This window comes from Antechinus flavipes, chromosome 1 (assembly GCF_016432865.1).
Source record: "Antechinus flavipes isolate AdamAnt ecotype Samford, QLD, Australia chromosome 1, AdamAnt_v2, whole genome shotgun sequence".
NCBI lineage: Eukaryota > Metazoa > Chordata > Mammalia > Dasyuromorphia > Dasyuridae > Antechinus > Antechinus flavipes.
Window position 1 is genome coordinate 589,528,467 of NC_067398.1, and position 25,788 is coordinate 589,554,254.

Below are 25,788 nucleotides of genomic sequence, written 5' to 3' on the forward strand. Positions count from 1 at the left end.
AATGTAAACCCAAGTCCCTGACTTTAAATCCAGCACATTTTCCACTGCATCGGAGTGCCTTACCAATCAAGTAGCTAGTAACACATGTTCTTTTGTAGATTCTTGGCAAGTGGTATAGAAAAAAAAAATTATACTTTCCTCACTGTTGACCATATGGGCTAATGTAAATATTTCTCCTATGAATGCTTTCTGCCAAGGTGCTTCAGACCTCTTCTTTCATCTACAATGAACCTTATTGAATCAGTCATATTTACATAGGATACCAATTACATTACTGAGCTACATAATGCACTTAAAAGTGCAGCTGTGGAGACTGTTTGTTGTCGTCTCTCCCCTACCTCCTCAAATCAAACAATGTCACTTTTTTGCCTTTTATTTTGTTTTGTTTTTATAAGCTTTTTTCATGCCTTTGATTTTCATCTTACAGTCATTCTGTAAATGTTCTTCATTTATTCTCATCTGAATAGAATTTTCCTTTATAATAAAATGAATTATTTTTTGCAGCAAGCAAAATTCCCCAAGACAATGCCTGAACACTGAATTTGATAATATATATATATGTATATATGTATATATATATATGCACACACATACACACACACATATGTATACATACACAATATTGCACCCTATCCAAGTTGAGAAGAGGGAGAATATCATTACCTAATCACATATTTTCTTAAATAAGAATATTCATAATAGCTTAGGATGTGTCATTTTGTTTTATATGGCAGAGTAATGCAAGTAACTAATAGATTCAAAACTTCCAGGACTTGTCCAAGGTAATATAGAAGGTAAGTATGATGTCTCTAGAGAAGCAGTGTTGTTGTTCAGTATTATCTGACTTTTTGTGAACTCATTTGGGCTTTTTTGGGAGGCAAAGATACTAGAGTGATTTTCCGTTTTCTTCTCCAATTCATTTTACAGATGAGGCAACTGAGGCAAGCAGGCTCTAGGACTTGCTCAGAGCACACAGCTAGTAATTATCTAAGAATTTAGGGAGATGAGTCTTCCTGACTCTAGGGTCAGCACTCATTCACTGTGTCACCTAGGTACTCCATAGTACTAGTGTCAAGATTCAAATCCAAGTCTCTGGCACTAAATCCAGTATTTGATTATCCCTTCTGTTTTTCTTCCTAACATGCCTCTTTGCTAATCCGTTGTTTAAAAAACATCACTAGTTTCCAGTTGCATAGAGGATGAATTTCAATTCATTAGCCTGGAATTCAAGACATCTGCAAAATTTGGTTGAGCCATACTGATTGGGCAAATATAGCCCAGCCAGAGGAGTGTGATCAAAAGAGTGATGGTACTAACCTAAGAAGGTGTGTTAAAAGAGATGAAGGATATTTAACTTTCAGAAAGAGAAGTCAGGGAGAGACATAAGCAGATACCAGTCTGGAATTATTTGGAAGAACAGTTATATAGAAGAGAGATTAGCTTTGTTCTTTGGCCCCATGGATAGAATCAGAAAGAAAAGATACAAGTTATAGATAGGAGACCTATTTTGCCTTGATACAGAAACAAACTTCCTAATATTTAGAGTCATCCCAAAGTGCTGTCTCAGGAGGTAGTTAGTTCCCCATTTAGATCACCTGAGTTCTTTGAGTTAGAGCTTATAAATGAAGTGTTAGAAGAGGCCTCAAAGCTCTCTGAATGTGATCTTCTCCTTATATAGATAAGAAAAGTCATTCATTTATCTGACTTGAAAAGCAATACAATCCATCATCCTTCTTTAAGTAGAGGCTGGATGCTGCATCTGTTATAGAGGAGATGCTTCCTTAGGAATAGACTGGGCTAAATGGCTATAAAGATTCCTTCCAACTATATGAAGATCTGATTTTGTTTTGCTATCATTATAAGGTACCTTAAGATTGCAGAGTGTTTCACAAATATCTCACTGGATCCTCGCAACAACTGTGGAAGATAAGAACTATTAATAGCTTAATTTTACTGATAAGTAAACTGAGATAGGCCTTGGTTAATTGACTTGTGTAGTTAGTCTGTAAGGTCACATTTGAAGTCAGGTCTTCTGGATTCCAAGTCCAGCACTCTATCTGTTGGAGGACATAGCTGCCATGATATATTGCTGGGATACAGGATGGCATTATTACAGCATATATTATTCAACCTGGTTCAGGCAAACACCATTTTCAAGCCACTATCAGAAAGTAGCATAATGTGCTTGAAAGGACATTGACCTGAGGGTCTTACCTTAAATTAGCAGCATGAACTTGGATAAGCCTCAACTTTCCAAGATTTTAATTGTACAGTGGTTTAGATGATTGCTTAAGGTTCATTCTTTCCAATGCTGGTATTCAATAATTCTGGATAAAGTTAGCTTAGATTCAGGAACTAGTTCTAGAAAAAGCTGATATTATTACTTTTCTTAGTGGAAAGGTCGAGAAATGAGTAACTGAACTCAGAGGGAAGGGGTACAAAAATAATAAGTATTCATGTAGCAATTTAAGGATTAAAAAGCACTTTGTTTATATTTTTTCATTTGATCCTCACAAGAACCCTAGAAAGTAGGTGCTATTATTATCCTCAGTTTTACAAAAGAGGTGATTGAGGCTGAGAGCTATTCATTGATTTGCCTATTAATAGTTGGTGACTACTAGAATTGATATAGATAGTGCTTTCAGATTTACACAATACTTTACATACTATATTGTCTCATTTGGATTCTCACTGTACCTTTAATTCAGGTTCTCATTTTTTTCTTCTATAGCTGTAGCTTCTAAGATATCCCGTGGCTCTTAAGAACATTCTCCAACTCATCTCTGTCAGTTTCTGTCTCTTTCTCTGTCTCTGTCTCTCCCTCCCTCCCTTCTTCTCCTTCCTTCCTCCTACTACTTCCCCTCCCCCTTTTCTCTTTCCCTCAATCTCCTTCTCTATCTCCTTCTTCCTCCTCTTTCCTTTTCCCCCTCCACTTCACCTATCTTCAATGAAAATCCTGGAGGCAGGGTGGGAGATCTAATAAATGGTCCCTTATGATATTATCTAAGGCTATCCCCTTTTCAGTTACCTTTCCTGCCTGAGGATATCATCTATGCAAACTTTTTATCCCGGAGTTCCAATTCCTTTACCAGCCTCTGGTGCCGGTTTTGCTGAGGTACCGCAGGAAGAGCGCTGGATTTGGAACCAGAAAACTGGATTTAGATAAGTTTGGACAAGTTATTCAACGTCCCAGGCCCTCAATGCCTTATCAGTAAAATGAAGAGGTGAAAATAGCTGCCTTGTAAAGTCCCTTCCAGCTCGAAGTCAGTGATCTTAAGCTTCCTTCCCTGCGCTGTGCCTGACCCTCTCCATAAGTTTCACCTCCCCCTCTACAAAGTTCTCTTATCCTCCCTTTTCTCCCGAGGGTCTGTCTGCTTTCTAGCAGCAGGAAGGGGCTCCTAGGCGCGAGCCAAAGAGGCGGGTCCCCAGCTGTCTCGGCCCGCCCCGCGGCCAGGCTCTGGGGGCCGGGCGGTGGTGGGGCAGGCAGCGGGGCTCCCAGCCTCTCACAGGATGGAAATTCCTGGTGTCCGCAGGGAGGGCGCGCGTGTGAAAGGCGCATTGATGCAGCCGGAGGCAGCCGCGGCAACAGAGAGCGTTGGGGCCAGACACTGACCAATTCAGCTGCCTCCCACCCCCTCTTCCTAACGGGCCAGAGCTCAGCCGAGTCTTTCAGCGGCTCACTCGGCGTGACCATGCGCTCCTGCGACCCGGCTGCTGCCTCCGCTTCTGTCCGGCTGCACCTCTGCCTCCTGCAGCTCCTTCTGCTGCTGCTGTGGCCCGCGCCTTTGGGCGGCATGGAGAACCCCAAAGGAAAGCAGAAATCGCAGCTCCGCCCCAGGGAGGTAGTGGACCTGGTGAGCCCGTCTCAATCCGTTCGGTTCAGCCCATCCCGTCCGGTCCCATCCTGTGCTATCCAGGCTGTCCCATCCTGTCCCGTGGGAAGGCTGCGGGCCCAGGGAGTTGGGGAATAAAGGCTAGTTGGAATCGCAGGAGACTAGGGAATAGATGGAGACTGGCCTCAGCTGTGGCGGGCAAACAGGGCGATATTGGCAAAGCTAGAGAGGGAGTTTGGGTCGCTGAGGCTGGAGAGATAGATGATCAAAAGCTACAGATGTTTGGGTGTGTCTATCTGCCCCGCTGCCTCATCTATGTTTATATGTGTGTCTGCTTGCCCATCTCTGTGTATGTCTGCCTGCTTACTCAATTTGAGAGGGGGAAGGGTCGTATGTCTGTCTACGTGGAAGGGAAGATATGTGCTATGGGGCTTGGGATTCTGGAGAGGGAAATTCACTTGAAGATGGAGAAATCTTGGAGTGGTGATGGCTTGGAGAACTTTGGTGATCCCTGCAAATTGCAGACTTTTGCAAATTTTAGTCCTATGGGCTTCAAGCCACAAGGTTTAGTTATATGCCTGGACGATGCAATGGAGAACTTTGTTGGTGCTTCCTATGGGTTACCAGTAAAATATCTAGAAGCTTTGTTAGTTACCGGAAGAGATTTTAAGAGGATTTGGAGTCCAAGGACTTGGATTCAACTCCCAGCGTTGCTCTTCAGTAACTATGCGCCTCTAGACAAACCAATTTAAAACTGAGCCCCAGTTTCTTCATCTGTAAGACAAAAGAACTAGAGTAGGTTATCTAGAAAAACATAAATCCTATGAGCCTAAGAAATTATGCATCAAGGAATCCTCTGACTTTAGACTTATCTCCTTGTCCCTGAAGGCTGTGTCAGAAAAAATGTTGTATGGTAAGGCAGTTTTCCTCTTTCTGCTTCTGGTTTCTATTAAGACTTTGTTTACTTTTAAAAGGAAAGTAGTTTAAGGAAGAAAACCTTTTTTTCCCGGGCTCTCTTGGGGCTTCTCCTTTCAATTGGAGTTATTTTTTCTTGAAATTACTTTGTCTTTGTTTTGTGCTTATCTGTGTGTCCAGTTGTATTCTCACCAAGGAAAATATGAGCTTCTTGTAAGCAGAGATAGTGTTCTTTCTCATCTTTGTATCACCAGTTCCCAGCACAATTCTCTCCTTACCCCATTTATTCCCAGTCTAGTAAAAAAAAAGGGGGGGGGGGAGGTTGGGAACTTCATTTAATAGCATTAATGTGGCTGGAAAGGCTGTACATATAACTATGGTTCAAATAAAGCAAAATTTGCCTGTTAACATAACCTGATTTCTCCCTCCTCCCTTACACTGAACTCTTGCTGACCATTGCTGTGGTCACCAAAAGAAGAAAATTGCAACTCCTATTCTCCATGTGGATGATCCATGGGGAATCTTCTCTCCTAGTCTTCAAATTACAAAGGAAGTTAGACAACATGGGTTTTGTAGATTGTTATTCTTTTCTACTGGCAGAGAGGTTCAATTCACTCAAGTAAGGACACGTTGCATGATCCTGTTCTTAGTTATGGGAATTGGACAAATCAAGGATTTCAGTGCAAGAAAGTTTCCTGTCCTTCCAATTCTCCATTCCATTTTCTCTTTCCCTTCAGAATTCTAAGTCTCTTTTCTCCCCATCCAAAACCTGCTTTCTACAATGATGAAAGAACAGGTCTGGAAGGGAGGGGGGCAAAGTAAAGGTCAAGAAAAAAATCACAAAGAAATTGAGCAGAGTCCATGCTCTGGAAATCCTACTAATTCCCTAAGGCCTTCAGTATATGGATTAGCTGAATGCAAAGATTCATCACCAGATTGGTCACTGGCTGTGGCAGGAGGAAAAGAGAGGATGAATCTTTTGAAAGTAGGAACTCAATAAAACCACTCACCTAAATGGGGTTTTAGTCTTTGTGGGTGAAGGGAAAACCCACATCATGGAATCACAAAATCTTCTAAGTATTACAGACATAATGATGAATATGTTTATTTAGTTAATCTTGCTGTGCTTACTCTGTAACAAGGGATAGTGAAGCAGTTCTGGACTAGGGAGGGGGGAAGGTCAGGAAGACCTGAGTTCAAATCCTGCCCCAGACATTGCCTTTTTTTACCTTAGGCATGTCACTTCAGCTCTCTCTCAGATTCAGTTTGCCCATCTGTAAAATAGGAGTAATTATAATAATAATAATAGTACCTACTTCACAGCTAAATTGAACAGTGGATAGAACATTGGACCTGGAGTCAGGAAGATTTGAGTTCAAATACAGCCTCAGATGCTTATTAGCTTTATGACTCTGGGAAAGTCACTTATTTTTCTCATCGATATTTTTTATCATTTAACTCAGTTTTTTCATCTATAAAGTGAGTAAAAGAAGGAAATGGCAGACCACTTTAGTGTCTTTGACAAGACATTCCCAAATAAGGTCATGAAGAGTTGGCAGAACTGAAATAACTGAACAACAACAACTTCACAGAGTTATGAGAATCAAATAAAATAACATATGTAAAACAATTTTCAAGTCTTATAGTGCTATGTAAATGTTAACTAATATTATTCAACCTTGGATACTTAAAAACTGTGAGATTTAGCAAGCCACTTAAACGCTATAAGCCTTGTTTTCTCATCTGTAAAATGGGTGAGAATAATAATATTTACTTCAAAAAGCTGTTAAGAACATTTAATTAAGGTACTATACATGAAAGCATTTTTTAACTCAAAGCACGGTATAAATAGCAACATAGACATATATGTTACATATTTGTGTGTGTATATTATATGTATATACATACTTACACAGAGAGAGAGTGTATGTGTATATACCACGTGCAGCATAGTACTATAGATTAAGAGCTGACTTTGAAATCAGGAAGATCCCTATTTCTAACGCATACTGGATATCTGATTCTTTTTAAGTCACTATTAATTCTCTAAAACAAAGCTTATTAAACTGTGAATTGTAACCCCATATTGGGTCTTGTAACTGAATGTGAAGGTTGTAAAATTATGATTTATTATCAGCAAATGTTTGCTTTTGTATACTCATTTAATATGCCTTTATACTCAGGGTCACATAAAAATTTCTCAGGCAAAAAGGGGTCTCAAGTGGAAAAAGTTTATGAATCTGCTTTAGGTCAAATTAGGTATCAGATGCAAATAGAAACAAGAGCCATTTAAATTTCCATGAAGATCCCTGACACCAAACATAACTTTAAAAACCTACAAAATAACTTTATCTATGTTGTATTGTATTTTTATTTTGTTAAATATTTCCCAATGATAGTGTAATCTGGTTCAAACTACCCTTGGGAATGTTGTAAGCTGCATGAATATTTGACACATCTAACTCTCTAAGACAGTAAATTGCAGAAAAGATGAGAGGTTCATTTCAGCCAAGTAAGGTCACATTGCATAGTACAATCTTTAGTTACAGAACTTGTCAAATCAAGTATTTCAGTGCAAGAAAGTTTCCCTACTCTTCTTCTTCCCTTCACACTCCCAAACTTCTCCCCATCAAAGCCTATTCCTATATTGATGAAAAAACAGATCTAGAGGGGGAAAAAAGTAAAGGTCAAGGGAAAAAAATCACTTAAAAATTATCATAGAGAGAGTCATTACCTTATGCTAATTAAATCCCAGATCCAAAGCCTTATCCATGAATTTCAAATTTTCAAACTTTGAACTCTAGAAGTCTCTTAATTTGTCTAGTGCTCACCTTAGCTGTATCTGATCAAAGCAAATCACTTTGTGATTGCTGGACAAAAGTCCAGAAGCTCAGCTACCTTGTCTGTGACATGTGGACCATAATACTTTTAATACTTCCCTCATTGGACTATGATTGAGGCTTAAATGAGAAGATATATGATAAGTGGTGGTACATTATAAGATATTAAGCTTTGTATAAATGCCAGCTATCATTATTTAAGCCTCTGGCATTTGATTCTTTCCCCAGAACTGATATGATTGAACTAGATATCGTCTGAGATTCTTTCTAATTTTAACATTTAGTTATTCTTTAAATCTTCTCCTAAGCACAGTCCTTTTGCCATAGTCACCAGGTTGAAAAAGCCATTGTAAACACTCCAGCATATATTCTCTTTTTATTATTTATTTATGTATTTTGTGAGGCAACTTGGGTTAAGTGCCTTGCCCAGGGTCACAAGCTAGTAAAGTATTAAGGATCTGAAGCTGGATTTGAACTAAGATCCTTCTAACTCCAGGAGGGGTGGTCTATTCATTTCATCATCTAGCTGTCCCTAAGCTTTCTCTTTTTTTCAGAAAAACATAATTTTGATTAAATTAAACTTAGTTCAACTAACATATACTTGTTTTATTTCCTTTCCATGTCCCTGTCATTGAAGCAAAACAGAAAAATTGAATCCTTGTAAGAAATATGCAGAGTCAAGCAAATCAAATTCTTGATCAGCTATGTTTAGTAATGTATGTCTCATTCTGGATCTTGAATCCATCAGTTCTCTGTGAAGTGGCAAATGAAATGCTTCATCTTCAATCATCTGGAATCATTGTTGGTCATTAAAGTTCTCAAGTATTTCAAAGTTGTTTTTCTTTATAATGTTAAATTCAAGATGAAAAAAGCAGTAAAATTTTGGCCAAGTAAGCTCTGAGTGGAATACTTCTGAAAGCCAAAGAAAATCCTAATGATGAAGAGGCCTAGAGAGTAAGGCAAAAGTTGATGTCTATAACTGGTGGTATAATTATGGAACCAGTTGATCCAGGAATAATTAATATCCCACCCACTGTCTTAAATAAGATGAATCACTTATTAAAGACAAAAAAGATTTGGAAGCACAGTGTATGTGGCAAATCTGAATTACAAAGTTGGCTAGAATAAATTGAAGGAAGTATTCTGTGCAGCTGATGTATTTAGAATAGACATTCTTGAAGATGAAAATAGGAAAAATCACACAATCAACACTGTTTCTTTTGAACAGCTTAATTGAAATTTAATATGCAACAATCAACTTTTGTTTTACAGAACAGAATTCATGAAAATGAATTAGAGGAACTTGCCAAAAGGGGGCTTTTTTTTTTTTCCCCTGGAGTACCTTTAGTAACTCTTTCATAGATTTGATAGCGTTTGTATAGAACTAGAACCAGAAGAAATTTCTCTTAATGCCAGTCATCTAAAAAAAAGACATAAGAATGGCAAAATGTGACCTGCAATAATGGAAATGAAAGGCATGGAATTTGAAATAGACACTTGGAAGGACCCTTTATTTGTAATGGCATGAGTCAGTTTGGATCTATCCTGAACATGGACCAAATGAATAGTATGGATTGTGGAATGGCCGAAAGATTTGAGAGAAACTTTGCTTGAAATGAAATGGAAATGGCTTACATTTTTTGAGAAACTCTTCTGAGAGGAGTGTGGGGGGGGGGTGGCAGAGCAATGGTTCTGGAATCCAGGGAATGGACCCTGAAATTGACTGCATAAAATGGTGCTGATATGAAAAAAAATGGCTTCTAGCCTGGGCCATGAAAAGCATAGAATGGATAGAATAGGGTCAAAAATGGAGAGAATGGGTCTTATCATGAACTGAATGGTATCCACTCTAGAAGGAATGGGATCAGGAATATAGCAAAAAGATTCCTTGAAATAGGGTACATGAACACAAGTATTGAAAGGATGGATAACCTATAGAATTGATATAAGGGTAGATAGAGGAAATGAGGGCTATCATGGGTTTTGGTATTGAGAGAATGGCTATTCCTATAAGTTGGGTTGGTTCAACTATAGATAGAAAGGGATCAAATGTGGATCTAAATATGAGAAGTGATAAAGCCTACACGGTCCAAGTTATGGAATAAATGTTTACTGCTCTGAGCCCTATGCATATCAATAATATAGATTGCAAGGCATTGGACCATTTAAGGGCCAATAACATAAAGAGAATAAAAATCACTATGAGTCCAGTTCTAGGCTTAGGAAAATAGTACATGAGAAATAATTTTGATAGAGATATAGAATTGAATTGAAAAAATTTTGGAGACAATTATACAAGGTGTTTTGGAGATGCTAGTGGCCATATGCTTATGGTTATTCAAAATGTTTGCCAAATGTTTATAAGAGACCTATCTTTTGACTTTTCATGACAAATGCCAATAAACTCAAATTCAATTAATGTTGCCATTTCATGTGGTCATTACTTTGGAGGACTGGCAGGCCCAAAGGGTTATAGTGTGGTCAAATGAGAGTCATGATGATTGTTTAAAAAAGCTAGCTAGATATCGAATAGAATAAAGATTAGAGGAAGAGATATTGATGAGCTGATTGATAAAAATACTTAAGGACTGCCCTTTTAAAAATATTAATTCCAGACTTTTCAAATTTGTGTTATTTTCTTTATTAGTCATATTAATTTGTTTACTGGTTACATAAGAATATTTCATTTGCTTTTTGAGGGAGGCTGATTTCCATTACTTTTTAAATGACTGCAACCTTATTTGAATTGTTTTATTGAGGATAAGATGTGCATAATTGTTTTTGTAGTTGTGGTATTTTGTTGATATTACTACTTTGGTAATAAACATATTCTTAAAGCCACTTAAAAAAGAAAAAAAAAAAAGAAAAGCTCTACATCTGAGATCAGCTGCAGCCCAAGAAAACAGGATTTACTTTAACTGAATCTTTTAAAATTCCTTGCATATTATCTTTCAAAATGTTCCTTTCACACTTTCAGCAAGGTCTGCCCCCTGGTGGTGTCTTTGTTTTGGAATCCAGAGAAAAGGGACTAACCTTGCTTCATATAGAAACTAAAAAAAATAGCTTAAATTAAGATTCAGAGGTGGGAATGGGTAGTGTTGGCTTGGATGGAGCTGAGGACAAACGACTAGCAGAGAATGAGGTAAATTGGGTCATTTGAGGACAGAAATTTTTACTTGATTCCACAGGGACATTGAGAGACTATGAGTAAGAGATGTAGTTTGGTCACATAGCATTCCTATTGTATTTTTTTTTTTTAGGGGTCAGTGATCAGGAGCAGATTTAGAAGAAGAGAAGCTCAGCTGAGGAACATTATATTCCTAGGAAGAGTCCAGATGAAAATAAAAATAATACAAACAGAACTATAATGCAATGGCAGCTAGATGGTGCAATGGAAAGAACACTGGGCCTAGAGTCAGAAAAACTTTAATTCAAATCTAATCTAAGGTACTAGAAGAGTGACCTTGGGCAAAGTACTTAATCCTATTCACCTCAGTTTCCTCATCCACAAAATGAGCTGAAGAAGGAAATGGCAAACCACTCCAGTATGTTTGCCAAGAAAACCCCCAATATGAATAGTCAGACATAACTGAAATGACTAGATGTTTCAGGAATGCTGATCTTAAGGGAGGATAGTTGAAAACAAAATACTGAAGGAAGGAGATCTAATGCAGAAAAACAAAGTCTAATAGTTCAGAACTCTAACTGGAAACCTCATCACCAGTCAGTCAATAAGCATTTATTAAGTAACTACAATTGGCTAAGTATATTGTACAAAATACTGGGGATACAACAAAAGGACAAAACATTATTTCTTCTGTCAAGTCCAATGGGGAAGAAAATGGCAAACAACCAAATAAAAAGGCTATAAAAGAAAACAAATATAAAAGATACATAATCATATATCCATAATAAACACACACACACATATATAGCTATACATGATAACAAATAGGATATAAAGAATATATAATTATATATAGCTTTAAAGTTTAACAAAACAGGATAAATTATAATTAATAGAGAAAAGACACTAGAATTAAGGGAGATTGGGAAAGGATTCCTGTCAAAGATGGAATTTTAGCTGACACTTGAAGGTGGCCAGGTAAGTCAGGGGACTAAGATGAAGAGGGAGACTATTCCACGAATGAGTGACAACCAGTAGAAATATTCAAAACTGGGAGATGATGTGTTTTGTCCAAGAAGTAGCAAGGAAGCTAGTGTCATTGGATTACATATTATATGGGGGAAGAAGGGAGTAAGGTATAAGAAAACTGGAAAGGTTAGGGAGAATAAACAGAAGAGTTTATATTTGATCCTAGAACTGATAAAGAACCAATGGAATTTATTGAATAGGAGGAGTGCTTTAGAAAGACCACTTTGACAGCCAAATGGAGTAAGAAGATACTTGTGGCAAGCAGACCAACCAGCAAGCTATTGCAATAGTCTAAGTAAGAGTTCCTGCACTAGAGTGGTAGTAGGTTAAAAGGGAGAAGAGAACACATATGAAAGTTGTTGCAGAAGTAAAATTCACAAATGTTGACAACAGATTGTATATACAGAATGAGAGAAAGTAAAGATTGAAGATAATATTGAAGTTGTAAATCTGAGTGACTGGGAAGATGGTGGTGCTATTACCAGTAATAGAGAAATTTGGGAGGGGGGAAAGTTTAGGGAGAAAGAGAAAGAGTTCAGTTTTAGACATGATGCATTTAAGATGTCTATGAGTCACCCAGTTCAGTATGTCTAATAGAGAGTTGGAGATTTGAGACTGGAGGCCAGTAGAAAAGATAGGATTGGATAAGAACATTTGTGATAATCAGCGTAGAGGTGATAATTAAAACCAAGATGTTTTATTTCATTATTGATGAAAACATCAAGTAAAACAGTTCAAAGAGAGAAGACCCAGGATAAAGGCCTGGAGGACACTCTTGAGGATTAAGAAAGGGTCTTAGATTAGGCAGTTGTAAGAGAACGATAACTTTGGAGAGAGCAATTTTGTTTGAATGATGAATTCGGAAAATAAGAGTGGGGAAAGGAAGTGATAGCGTCAGTACAGATGACCTCAAGGAGCTTAGCTATAAAAAAGGAGGAAAGGTGTGGAATGTAAGCTAGTGAGGATGGATGAATTAAATGAGATTTTTGGAGATGACAGAGATATAAACATATTTGTAAGCAACAGGAAAATAAACAGGGAGAGATTGAAGATAAGTGAGAAACTGGGGGTGGTATAGGGGACAATATTCTGGAAAAGCAGAGATAGAATGGGATCATTTGTTCACGTAGAGAAGTTTGCCTTGATAAAGAGAAGGGTGACCTCTTCATGTGAGTTAGGGTAATGTGGGAAAGAGTGAAAGAAGGCAGCTCACATTATCATGTGAAATGGAAGAAGGAGAGAAGAGGAAGCTCTTATTGAATGTCTTCAGTTTTTATTCGAAATGTGATAAGGAGAATCCTCTCTTGGTTTGAGGAAAGATTAAAAAAGATTTGGAAGAATGGTTATAGTCAGTGGGATAATGAGTTGAGTTAGGGAGATTTAAAAGGATTGCCTTTCAGCAATGAGAGCCCCGATGAGGTTCTGTAATATAAATTTTTAGTGGATTCAGTAAGCATGGTTTCATGATTTTCCCCAACTTTGCCTGAACATGTATAGGAGCAAAGTTGACTGATTTCGATCTGAATGAGAGTGATCTGAGTCTGAGGCTTGGTAAGGCTAAAGCAGTGATAAAATAAAGAGTCAAGGCATTCAAGAGACTTGAACTGTTTCACCAAGGACTGAGAAGGAAAACGTAGGTAGTGCTAGCATGATAGCCTGGGAAAGAACTAAAAGGTTGAGGGATTGGAGGACATGGTGTGGATGAAAAATAGGAGAGGTAAGCTTTAGTGATGATAATAATACAAGAGAAAATACCAAAATAAACCATATTGGTTTCTCTACTTCTGTCCCATTCAAAAGCAAACCCCAATAGTCTATATATTTGACAATGAACATGAATAATATTTTAGAATAAAAATCAAATTTAAATAGATCTCAGTCTTATCATCCAAGTTCTCAAAACACCTTTTCATGTATTAACTCACTTTCACATTCCTTTGATAAGTATGCATCTATCTATCTATCTATGCATTTTTCTGTCTCTTTTTCTCTGTCTTTCTTTCTCCTAATCTACCTTTTCTGAGAAAATAGCATTGTTCCCAATCATGAGGAAATTCAGTTCTAGAGGAAGAAGGTTCTTTCAATGTCATTGAAGGACAGTAGAAAGATAAACATTAAGCTTACTGGAAAACTTCATATGAATAATCTCTAGCCCTTGATGATCTTACTAAATCATATTTTTAAATAGTGAGATTTGAAGCATATTTAGCCTAATAAAATTTATTAAGCAACTATTTATTTGCAAGGTCCACTTATAATGCTGGAGATACAAACAAAATTAAAAAAATAAAAAGCAGTTCCGGCTTTCAACAAGCTTACATTCTACTGCAGGGAGACCAAACCATTTACATATCTATCACAAGCTTATTTGAGATAACAGAAAGGGAGGGAGAGGATTCTGGTACAGAGTGACATATAAAACTGGTCTTTAGCAAAAGCCTAGGATTCTATGAAGTAGAGATGAGGAAGGAAGGAATTCTTGGTCCAAGAGATAGTCTGACAAAGTCAGGGAGATGAAAGATAAGATCCCAAATACAAGGGATAATCAGTAGGTTAGTTAGACTGGAATAAAAAGTGCACAAAAATAGAGTATTGTGAACAGAACTGGGACCTCATGGCACAGCAACATTGTGAAAGGCTTCAAATACCAAGCTGGTGAGATGGTATTTTATCTTTGAACTAGTAGGGAGCCACTGAAGTTTCTTTAGCGGAACAAACATGTGCTTTATGAAACTTATTTTGGCAACTTTGAGGAAGATTGGAAAGGGAGAAAATTGGAAGCTGAAAGTTTTAATTAGAAGCTTGTCATACTAGTCCAGGTGTAATGCCGGAGAAACTGAGGCAGGAGAGAGATTAGAGAGTTTTTAATATTTTATTAATGGGAGAGTAAGATTGACTGGACAGGACTCTCGTCTCAGATTATCCAGTCAGACAGAGATAAAAATATACTGGGACCAAGGAATTCATGTTGGTCCCAGGGCTGGAGGAGTCCAGCATACAACTGCCAGATGCCATACTCCAGCCATGAATGGAGGAACCCCAACTTCTTAAATACCTTTTTGGAGACAAAGAGAAAGGGAGGGAAAGTTTTTATCAGGGAGGGGAAGTCATAAAACCCTAAAAAATCCGGAGACAAAGAAGTAAAGATATCATGGGTTATCTTGGAATATTCTAAAGGAATATTGTAAATCCATAAAAGAGTCAGGAGATCTATTCTTTTATCTTGCTAATTTATAACCAAGAGCGAATAATCCTTAGTTTTACTGGGTCAGAGACAGAACAGTTAAGGAAACTGAGACAGGGAAACTGAGTCAGGACAGTTAAAGAGAACTGTGGCATAACACAGGGAGGAGATGATGGAGATGGCAGGAGAATATAGGTGATCTTTTGGAGGCAGATTTAGTGAGACTTGGAGCCCAATTGGATCTCTGAGATGAAGGAGTAAGAAATCAAGAATTTTAGGTGTTGCAAGCCCAGATGACAGGAAGGCTGGTAATTTTCAGTGTTCATCATAATATAAAAGGAAACATTTATTTCCTCTTTGATCATAGTGGTATAACAGTGATATAAAATGGTAGTACCAAATTTTTTAGTAATTCAGAAAATTAAAATTTAAAAGTAATAATCTGAATTGTTATTGGTCAGCATAAAGTAAATGTTATTTTTATTAAAGTCATGTTATATTATTTCAAAAAAATTTTGTCTGTGTTTTCTTATATAGAGCTTTGTTGACAGAAGTGTCATATAAAACATTCTCAAGTGCTGCTTTCCTAAGCAGAATATATCTTTACATTATAATTAAACTATGTTGTGTGGTACCCCTTCTTTCTCTTTCTCTCCCTAGTATAATGGAATGTGCATTCAAGGACCTGCTGGGGTGCCTGGCAGAGATGGAAATCCTGGAGCCAATGGCATCCCAGGTACTCCTGGAATCCCAGGTCGAGATGGATTCAAAGGTGAAAAGGGTGAATGTCTGAGAGAAACTTTTGAGGAGACCTGGTCACCTAACTATAAACAGTGTTCATGGAGTGCACTTAACTATGGAATAGATCTTGGGAAAATTGCAGTAAGTAAATTTAAGAATTTTTCCAAGCTGAAATATCAAGATTGCAAAGTTTGAGTGTTAAGTTTCTGGTTAGATTTCCTACATATGGCCCAAAGTCATCTCAAGATTTAAAATTCAAGAACAGATAACCTGACAACTTTAATTTAAGTTAAAATAAACTTAGCTCCAGTTTCCAACTATAAAAAATAGGTCATAATTCAAAACCAATTTTATAAAAGATATTATCAGACCAACATATCACCCTGCTATTTTACCTATGGTGTCTAAAAATAATCAGGTTAAAGAATGATTTTATAACTCTTTTGTATGTAGCTGTTATATGTAGGGCAATCTTTGTATTTCAATAGGGATAAATTACTATAAAATTTGATTCTAGATAGTTTTCCCTTCAAGTTAAACATTTTGTTCTTTAAATAAACTTCTTGTTTAAATTTTTTAAAAAATGTTTAGATTAAAAGTAGTAATAGTGAATGTAGAAGCTTCATTAATAGTATGTTTAATGGGTCAGTCACAGCAATGGACTTCATTTGAAATGGATTGTCACAAAATTACTCTTGTAATAGTGTAAACTATTGAAATTATATTTATTTGTCATATTTGTATTTGAAATAACAGCCATGTACATGCATTTTGATCAAAGATCCAGTCCACCTAATTGATTAAATCTGCTTCAGAAATAGTCCATGTGACTGTGGAGATAGAATAGAAGCAGGGGTCCTCAAACTATGGCCTGTGGGCCAAATGTGGCAGCTAAGGATGTTTATCCCCCTCCCCTAGGGATATGAAGTTTCTTTATTTAAAGGCCCATAAAACAAAGTTTTTGTTTTTACTATAGTCCAGCCCTCCAACAGTCTGAGGGACAGTGAACTGGCCCCCTATTTAAAATGTTTGAGGACCCCTGGAGTGTGGGGCTTACAATTCTGAGGTATAATTCCAATGAATACTTCTCAGGGAAAAAACTTTTAATTTCATTCTCCATCCCCAGTATTTGATTAAGAGTAACTTTCTGATTAGATTTATATGGGTATCAGCCATAATTTTTATGAATTTAACCTCTGGTAGAATTTTGTTACCAAAGAATTGGAAGAAACTTTTGTATGTTTTCTGAATTTGATATTCAGCTCCATATTCAGCTCCATATCTTTGCATTGTAAAGAATATAGGCCATTGCTTAATATGGAAATATAGCAAAATTTTAGGGCAGGATCAATTAGGTGACCACCTTAAATGAGTAAAATTTTAACATGTGTCTTATAGTTTTAGTAGCTGAGGACATATTGACAATTTTAATCTAAGTTAAAACAAACTTAGCTCCAGTTTCCAACTATAAAAAATAGGTCATAATTCAATTTCCAGAAAAGTATTCTATTAAAATAAATGCCTACATATTTAAATATTCAGCACTAATGAATGAGTTGATTATTTGTAGCCTAAACAAAGCTTCTGGGTTTCTTTAGATTTAATTTACATTTATTTTTAGTATCTGTTATGCAAGGTGACCTATGTTAGGTTCTAAGGGTACAAAGATGAAAATCTTTTCCTAAAAAAATTTAAAATCTAGTCTAAATGTTGTTATGTATTTATACTGTTGTATTTATTGCTCTCTTTCTATAGTATATCATTTATTATAATGCAATTATATTATAATACAGAACAATATGTAATTATTATACATTCAAATATATTATACATTATAGATCTACATATTGATAAAATACACACAAACATGTATATACACACGATGCACATATACATATACATGCATATGTGTAGATACATGCATATTCAGGCATTATACATGCATATGCACACACTTAGGCATATGCATGTGTGTAAAGGTCTGAAATTCTTGAGTTGATGCACTGAAGTCGGACAGCCGAGCACTTAAGGCTAATTACCGATTGGACAATACTCTATTAGCACATGCTTGAAAAATGGGCCTTCCCACTATCCTGTGCTGGCTCAATAATTGGTATATACAAAGAATTGTAGGAGGGACTAGGGGATGGAGTAAGACTAGCCAGAGTCACTTTGGCAGTAGACAAGGGAGAATGAAGTCCGGGAGATTCTGCTTCCATCCAATTCACTTCTACCCATAAAGACCAAGAATAAAGACCAAGGACTTTTGCTTATGCTAACTCCGGCTGATTCTAAGGTATCCAGGGAGCTAACTCGGTCTTCACACATATGTATGTGTATATACACATGTATATATGTATTGTGTCTAGTTATTTGCATTTAAATATCTATTGCTACATATGTGGCAAAATTCAAACTCATTTTCCTAATGTTTAAAATTCAATTGTTGGACTAAATAATCTCTTAGGTCTTTTCTAGTTCTAGATTTATGATCCTATAACTAAGTTTAACCTTTTCTCTTATTCATAATCAAGTTAAGATGACAGATACTTATTGGATTAACTTCATCCAAATGTTAATAGCTCAGTTGTTTTGTCCTATTGATGCCAAAGGCTTGAACAATTAGAGTGTGATTCAGATTTACTTTCCTTTCATATACTATTCCTCTTAAGGGAATAAAAATATATAGTTTGACTAATTATGCTTTTAAAATGTGGACCAGGAGGTTGAAGACAATTCACATTTTGAAAACATATCTATATTCTAGAGTGGAAATAGAATGGGAAATGGGGTTGTAAGTCAATGTCTGTGTTTTGCATTAGGAATGCACCTTCACAAAGATGCGCTCTAATAGTGCCCTCCGGGTGCTTTTTAGTGGATCCCTTCGACTAAAATGCAAAAGTGCCTGCTGTCAGCGGTGGTATTTTACATTCAATGGGGCTGAATGCTCTGGACCACTTCCCATTGAGGCCATAATTTATTTGGATCAAGGAAGCCCAGAGATGAATTCAACTATTAACATTCATCGAACTTCTTCAGGTAGGAGAACTATGACAAATGTGAGAATGTCCTGTGAGATCTTCCTTGGATTGTTTTGTTCTCTTGATATGGATGATTAACAAACTCTTTTTTAAGTTTTGTTCTCATGTTAGACAAATGGATTGTTATAATCTGTTATAGCATAGGCCTCCAGGCAATTTACAAACATTTCAATTTACTAAATATCTTTTTGTGCCTAATATGTGCAAAATACTCTTCTAAGAGCTGGGCCTACAAAAATGGGGAAAAAAAATAGCCCCTGCCCTCAAGAGGCTTGCATTTGACTGACATGCCTAGTATATAGTTAATGCTTAATAAATGCTTATGTGACTGTTGTTAACTGACATTTTAACTTAATATAAATTATAATTTTTAGCATTCTACCAAGTACAATACAATGGATTACCACGGGCTACTATTGAACAGTAGTAAGAACTTGATTGTCTCTGCTGCTCTTGGAAGGGGAGAAACAGTATAGCCAGCATGAAGGGAAAACACACCATCCTATTCTTGGATTCTCCTCTTGAATCAAGTTTAGGGTTATATCCAGTTTGAAGGAAATGATCATTTCCTTAGGTCAAAGGCTTATATCAATTTTTTAGGTTTTCTGTGCATGAAAGCAATATGGAAAGCTTTGCTTTCTTGCTTTCTAAGATCTTTTCTAGCTGGAAACCTATGCTTCCATATGTTCCTTTGATCAAATGAGATAATGCATAGAAACTGAAGCTAGATATTATTACTTGTATTTACAGATATAGTTCATGTTTATTAGATGACATGATTTCTCCACTGCTGCTTATTTTTTAAAAATAATTTTATTCTTTATTAATCAGTGCTGCCCAAAAGCAATTTTATCCCCAATCTTAAATACTTTCTAGCTATTTTCAATAGAAGCTATTTTTAAGTTTTAAAACTTATTTTATACTTAAAATAAGAAAAGAACAATCATCACCTTGTGCACAGCAGAACATAAGAGAATTTATGATTTATGTTTAGATTCATATAGTTCCTATGTCTGTTTTGGCAAGTATACTTTCAGGTATTTTATACTGAATAGTTATTTTAAATGGTCTACAACATACAACATTGAATAAAATGGCTGACACACAGTATAGCTTCACATTTTTCTCTTTTAGTCAAACCTGTTTCAGTGCCATTATGTTTTTATATACAAGTTCTTTGGAACAAATAATCAGAATGGTACAGTTTAAAATTTTATAACTGGCTTTTGCTTTGGACTTCAGATTGAAAAGAAACAAATTCTAAAAGTATTAGGGAAAAAAATAAATAATTAATGTAACAAAGCAATTTTAAAAATACTCAATAACAATGGTTTCTTTTTTCAGTATGTAAATTTTGATATATATAATGAGCACTGTGCCTCTTTAGAGTGAGAGGGTACTGTGTAGTACATATATCACTAGATACTCTCTCCAGGGAGAGTCTAGTCTCTTGTGGATGCTCAGAAGCACTAATTGGTAGCAGCAGTACTGATATAAAGGAATAGAGTTATAAGAAACACTTCAAAAGGGCTAGGTTTTCATTACTATGAGAATTTCTTTCTGCAGTTCAGATTGCACTCTTTCCCAATACCAGGAAAGGATTCTCTTTGAGATTCTTTGGCAATGCTTGGACATGAATTGCATGTAACCGAACTGGTCCTTCATCACAGACATACAGGCCATTTGGGGAGGGTGATTTTTGAGGCACTTCCATTGTGGGAGGCTCTTCCTGGAACTTCTGCTCCCTTGAAGAACCTATGATCACCTTCATGTCATAATGAGGGATTGCAGTAGGACTTAATGGAAATAAAAGGATGGTATCCTCTGCCAACTAGTTGCTACCTTTTACAAATTGTTTAACTGCTCAAGTTTTCTCATCTGGAAAACAAAGAGATTGGACTAAATTATATCTAATATCTCTTTTAGCTTTAACATCCTATCATCATATAACAGAGAATCATAATGATCTAGCAAGGTGTGGTGGTAGAGTGCTGGACTTGAAGTCAAGAAGATTTTAATTTGAATTCTGCCTTAGTCACTTATTAGCTTTGTTCCTCAGGACAGGTTGCTTAACCTTTCAACCTTAGTTTCCACATCTGTTAAATGGGAATAATAATCCCTACTTCATGAAGCGGTTGTAAGAATCAGATGTGATAATATATGTGAAGAGCTTCCAAATCTTATATAAATGTTAGATATTATTATTACATAGTGAGTCATATGACAGTTCAAGTTCACATATTTGAAATTTAGGCCTGAAATACTTGCTATTATCAACACTGATGGTGAATTTCTGGACCAACTTCCAGATGATTTCAAGACAGAAAAATTTGAATATTCTTGGATTCTCCAATAAGGGATCCAGGTCATTCCACAGTAACTCTGATATCATATTGAGAATCTTGAACTGGACTTGGTTGGATAAGTAATACCTACTGATCTAGTTAATAGTTTATATATCTGGGACTGATGTTATAGGTGGACAATAAGCTGCATGAAGAATCAATTGGGAGGAGAGCATCTTGATTCCCATTTGGGAAATTGTGTCATTTTCACTTATCACAAACTCCTCACTGTTGCAAAATAGCAATATTTCCTTAGGACCATAGATTTAGAGTTAGAGGTGACCTTAGAGCCATCTTGAGATATTGAGTGTGCCTGAAATTATACAATTAGTAAGTGGAAAAGTTGGGGTTTTTCTCATTTCAAACTAAGAATACCTTTAATTGCACCATATCTTGGAATGCCACAATATCAAGAAAATCAAAAGGGTAGGTCAACCAAAGATACATGATGGCTATACCCAGGTTGGATTGTCAACAATGACCAGTGTCCAAGATGTAGCATTAAAATGTATCATCAAAGTGTGCTTTCACCTTAAGGATGGTTCATCATCATCAGAAAGGGTGATGGGTCATCTTCTGAGAAAAAGTGAGAACAAATGAGTTACTTGAATCCTGAATTGGCATCCATGGAAAGTTAAAATCAGAAAATCAAAGAAGGACCTTCAGCATCCCAGTTAGCTTTTATGCAATTTATGGAAATAAAGTAGGATGAAAAGACATAGATACCAATTGCTGATAGAGGGAGAAGCTACACTGATGATTTCAAGTATGTATTAAAGCATTGCTTTAGAAAGGTAATGGTGGGTTAAAAAAATAATGTTTCAAATCTATAGACCATACTACCAGGAAGATGGAGCTGGTGGATTGCTTGAATTCAGGCGTTCTGAACTACAGAAAGGAAAAGCCAATTAAGTATCTGAATTAGGTCTGGGGCTAGACTAAGCCACTAAGTCACTAAGCTTCCTAAGGGGAGGTGAACTGGCTCAGGTCAGAAATGAAACAGGGCAAAATTTCTAAGCTGATCTGCAGTGGAATCAGGTCTATTGGCTGTTGCACTTCTAGCCTGCATAAGATCTTGGGAAGGGGTAGGGAAGGGTGTGATAGGGGAGTTTGCAGGGGAAGTCTTTAAAAAAAAAAAAAAAAAAAAAGGAGTTACTAAGTTAAGATGAGTTAGAATGCCAGTTTTATCATGGTTCTTTTGTGTTCTAAAACTGTGACTGCCACAGATTTTCTTCAAAAAGCAGTTTTTGTAAGCTACAAGCAAAAGGAAAGCAATATATAAAATTTGTATTAGTGAGAAAATTGAAATAAGTGAAACACTAATAAACCCATTTTGTTTTAACCTAACCCCACCCAAACTCATGAAAGCTGTTTTCTGTTTCTCATGTATCAGTTATCAGAAAGTGTTCCAACAAGATAAATACAATTCAAATCAAGTTGTTCCACTTTGAAAAATAGAATAAATGTCTACTGGTTTGAATACTGATTTTTTTGGGGGGGAGGGGAGTTTCTGTTTCTCCTAGAATTTAACAATTTTACCATAAAAGTTTTTTTTCCTTAATAAGTTGCTTCCAACAGTGGTGATAAATAGGAAATTTTCCAAAAAATTATTTATAAAATTTAAACTAAGAAAGAGATGGCCCAATATTTATGGTAACTCATATTGATATGAATTTGTAATCAATAAATCATGCTAGTTCCTGTATTAAGTAAAGTAGCGTTAAGTTTGATGTCAGACAAAATATTTAGCTGAAAGAATAAGAAAAGCTGATTGTTGTAAAATCTCATGGAGGTTCTAACTGTGATTCTTTTTTCCCAGTGGAAGGTCTATGTGAAGGAATCAGTGCTGGTTTAGTGGACGTTGCTGTCTGGGTTGGCACCTGTGCAGATTACCCCAAAGGAGATGCCTCAACTGGATGGAATTCAGTGTCCCGAATCATCATTGAAGAACTCCCAAAATGAATCCTGCGGGTCCTCATTCCCTACCTCCTTTTGAATACAATTTAAACAGTCTATTTTATGAAACATTTTGTACTTTGAAAAAATAAGTTAAACTTTTTTTTTTTTTAAACAGATGTAATCTAGTATTGTGTATTCAGACTTTCTTCTTTTTTTAATGTCATGTTACAAATGTTTAAGACAATTTGAGGAATTTGCTGTTGGTACAAACACTCCTTCCCACTTCCCGGCCTTAAAAAAAACCTCTCCCAGGTCCCATTAGTAATAGCCTCATTTTTGTCAGACAGGCTTTCTCTTTTCTCCTCACCTACCTCTTCTCTATCAACATAGCATCTAAACAAATTCATAATGAGAACCATTATAGAAGTTGGAGTTGTTTTAAAATTGTTTTGTGTCTGTTAAATAAAGCCTCCTATAAAAAATTTTAAAGCCTCAAGTCTCTAAATGAGGAGCTATTGACAATTTTAGAGCAGAGACCAGACATAATCCAAATTGGTCTTTACTGTTCTTCTTCTTTTTTTTTTTTTTTCATTTGTAACTTTTTATTGACAGAACATATGCCTGGTTAATTTTTTACATTATCCCTTGTACTCATTTCTGTTCTGAGTTTTCCCTTCCCTCCTTCCCCCCCTCCCCTAGATGGCAAGCAGTCTTGTACATGTTAAATATGTTATAGTGTATCCTAGATACAATATATATATGTGCAGAATCAAACAGTTCTCTTGTTGCACAGGAAAAATTGGATTCCGAAAGTAAAAATAACCTGGGAAGAAAAACAGTTTACACTCATTTCCTAGTGTTTTTTCTTGGGGTGTAGCTGCTTCTGTCCATCATTGATCAACTGGAACTGAATTAGATCTTCTCTTTGTCAAAGAAACCCACTTCCATTAGAATACATTCTCATACAGAATCGTTGTTGAGGTATATAATGATCTGCTGGTTCAGCTCATTTCACTTAGCATCAGTTCATGTAAGTCTCGCCAGTCCTCTCTGTATTCATCCTGCTGGTCATTCCTTACAGAGCAATAATATTCCATAACATTCATATACCACAATTTGCCCAACCATTCTCCAGTTGATGGGCATCCATTCATTTTCCAGTTTCGAGCCACTACAAATAGGGCTGCCACAAACATTTTGGCACATACAGGTCCCTTTCCCTTCTTTAGTATCTCTTTGGGGTATAAGCCCAGTAGAAACACTGATGGATCAAAGGGTATGCACAGTTTCATAACTTTTTGGGCATAATTCCAGATTGCTCTCCAGAATGGTTGGACTTGTTCACAACTCCACCAACAATGCATCAGTCTCCCTGTTTTCCCGCATCCCCTCCAACATTGCACATTATCTTTCCCTGTCACTCTAGCCAATCTGACAGGTGTGTAGTGGTATCTCAGAGTTGTCTTAATTTGCATTTCTCTGATCAATAGTAATTTGGAACATTCTTTCATATGAGTGGAAATAGTTTCAATTTCATCATTTGAAAATTATCTGTTCATATCCTTTGACCATTTATCAATGGCAGAAGGGCTTGATTTCTTATAAATTAGAGTCAATTCTCTATATATTTTGGAAATGAAGCCTTTATCAGAATCTTTAACTGTAAAAATGTTTTCCCAGTTTGTTGCTTCCCTTCTAATTTTGTTTGCATTAGTTTTGTTTGTTCAAAGGCTTTTTAATTTGATGTAATCAAAATTTTCTATTTTGTGATCAATAATGATCTCTAGTTCTTCTTTGGTCACAAATTCCTTCCTCCTCCACAGGTCTGAGAGGTAAACTGTCCTATGTTCCTTTAATTTATTTACAATCTCATTCTTTATGCCTAAATCATTGACCCATTTTGATCTTATATTGGCATATGGTGTTAAGTGTGGGTCCATGCCTACAAATTGGTCTTTTCTTGATCAGTTGAATTTTTCTTAAAACTGAAAGAGATGATCAGTCCCTCTTGTTCAGATTATTTTTCCCTAGTTAATAATAAATGCCTTTCTTAATCAGTGATTTTGTGGTATATCTATGTCTATAGTGGGAATAGAAAAAAACAACACTACATGTAAAAGTCATATATCCAAATGAGATATTTACCTTTTTTAAAAAATGTAATATGTTATTTGTCCCTAATAACATGCAAAAGTAATCTTCAACATCCATTTTCTATAATTTTTGAGTGCCAAATTCTCTTCTTTCCTCCTTCCCTATTCCTCATCTGGAAGGAAAGCAACTTGATAAAGACCACCCATGTACAGTTATATAAAACACATCTCTATGCCAGCAAATGAGATAACTTTTTGGAACACTTTTTTTTTTTAGTGGTGACCAAAGTCTCTTCCTGGCAAGCTGGAGATGCAGACATTGCAAATCTGCAAGTCAGATCAATTCACAGCAGTTGATGGGTAGTGGTATCCCGTTTCTCTTTTTATATAGGAAAGGTCCCTTATCCAATGTGTTATTGATATTTCATCATTTTCCCCGCCCCTGGATCCCCATTTTCCAGGATTCTATGGCAGTGCTTAGTGGGGAAGCAAGGATCTTTGATCTGTGGGATCTTTGAGCCTTGTGATTGGTTGATGGATAAAAGTTCCACAATGAACATTTACCCAAGAAAACCCATTTATCCAAATCAGTGGCAAAACAGAAATCAGACAAAGTAAGGAAAATATATACCAGATGATGTAGAGTAAGATATTCCTAGATCTTTGGGGAAACTCCCTGAAGTCTCTAGTGTAGCAACTGGGGATAAGGATATAATTGAAATTGCTAGGTCCATTCTCGTC

General features: G+C 36.3%; 1 protein-coding gene across 1 annotated transcript; it reads left to right on the top strand.

The window, feature by feature from the left end:
- Nucleotides 1-3,484: 3,484 nt before the first annotated feature.
- CTHRC1 (collagen triple helix repeat containing 1) lies at nt 3,485-23,126 on the top strand. Its single transcript, XM_051970965.1, has 4 exons — nt 3,485-3,854; nt 15,589-15,810; nt 18,492-18,708; nt 22,875-23,126. The coding sequence occupies exons 1-4, from the start codon at nt 3,693-3,695 to the stop codon at nt 23,015-23,017; spliced, it is 744 nt and encodes a 247-aa protein (XP_051826925.1). The 5' UTR covers nt 3,485-3,692; the 3' UTR covers nt 23,018-23,126.
- Nucleotides 23,127-25,788: the final 2,662 nt, after the last annotated feature.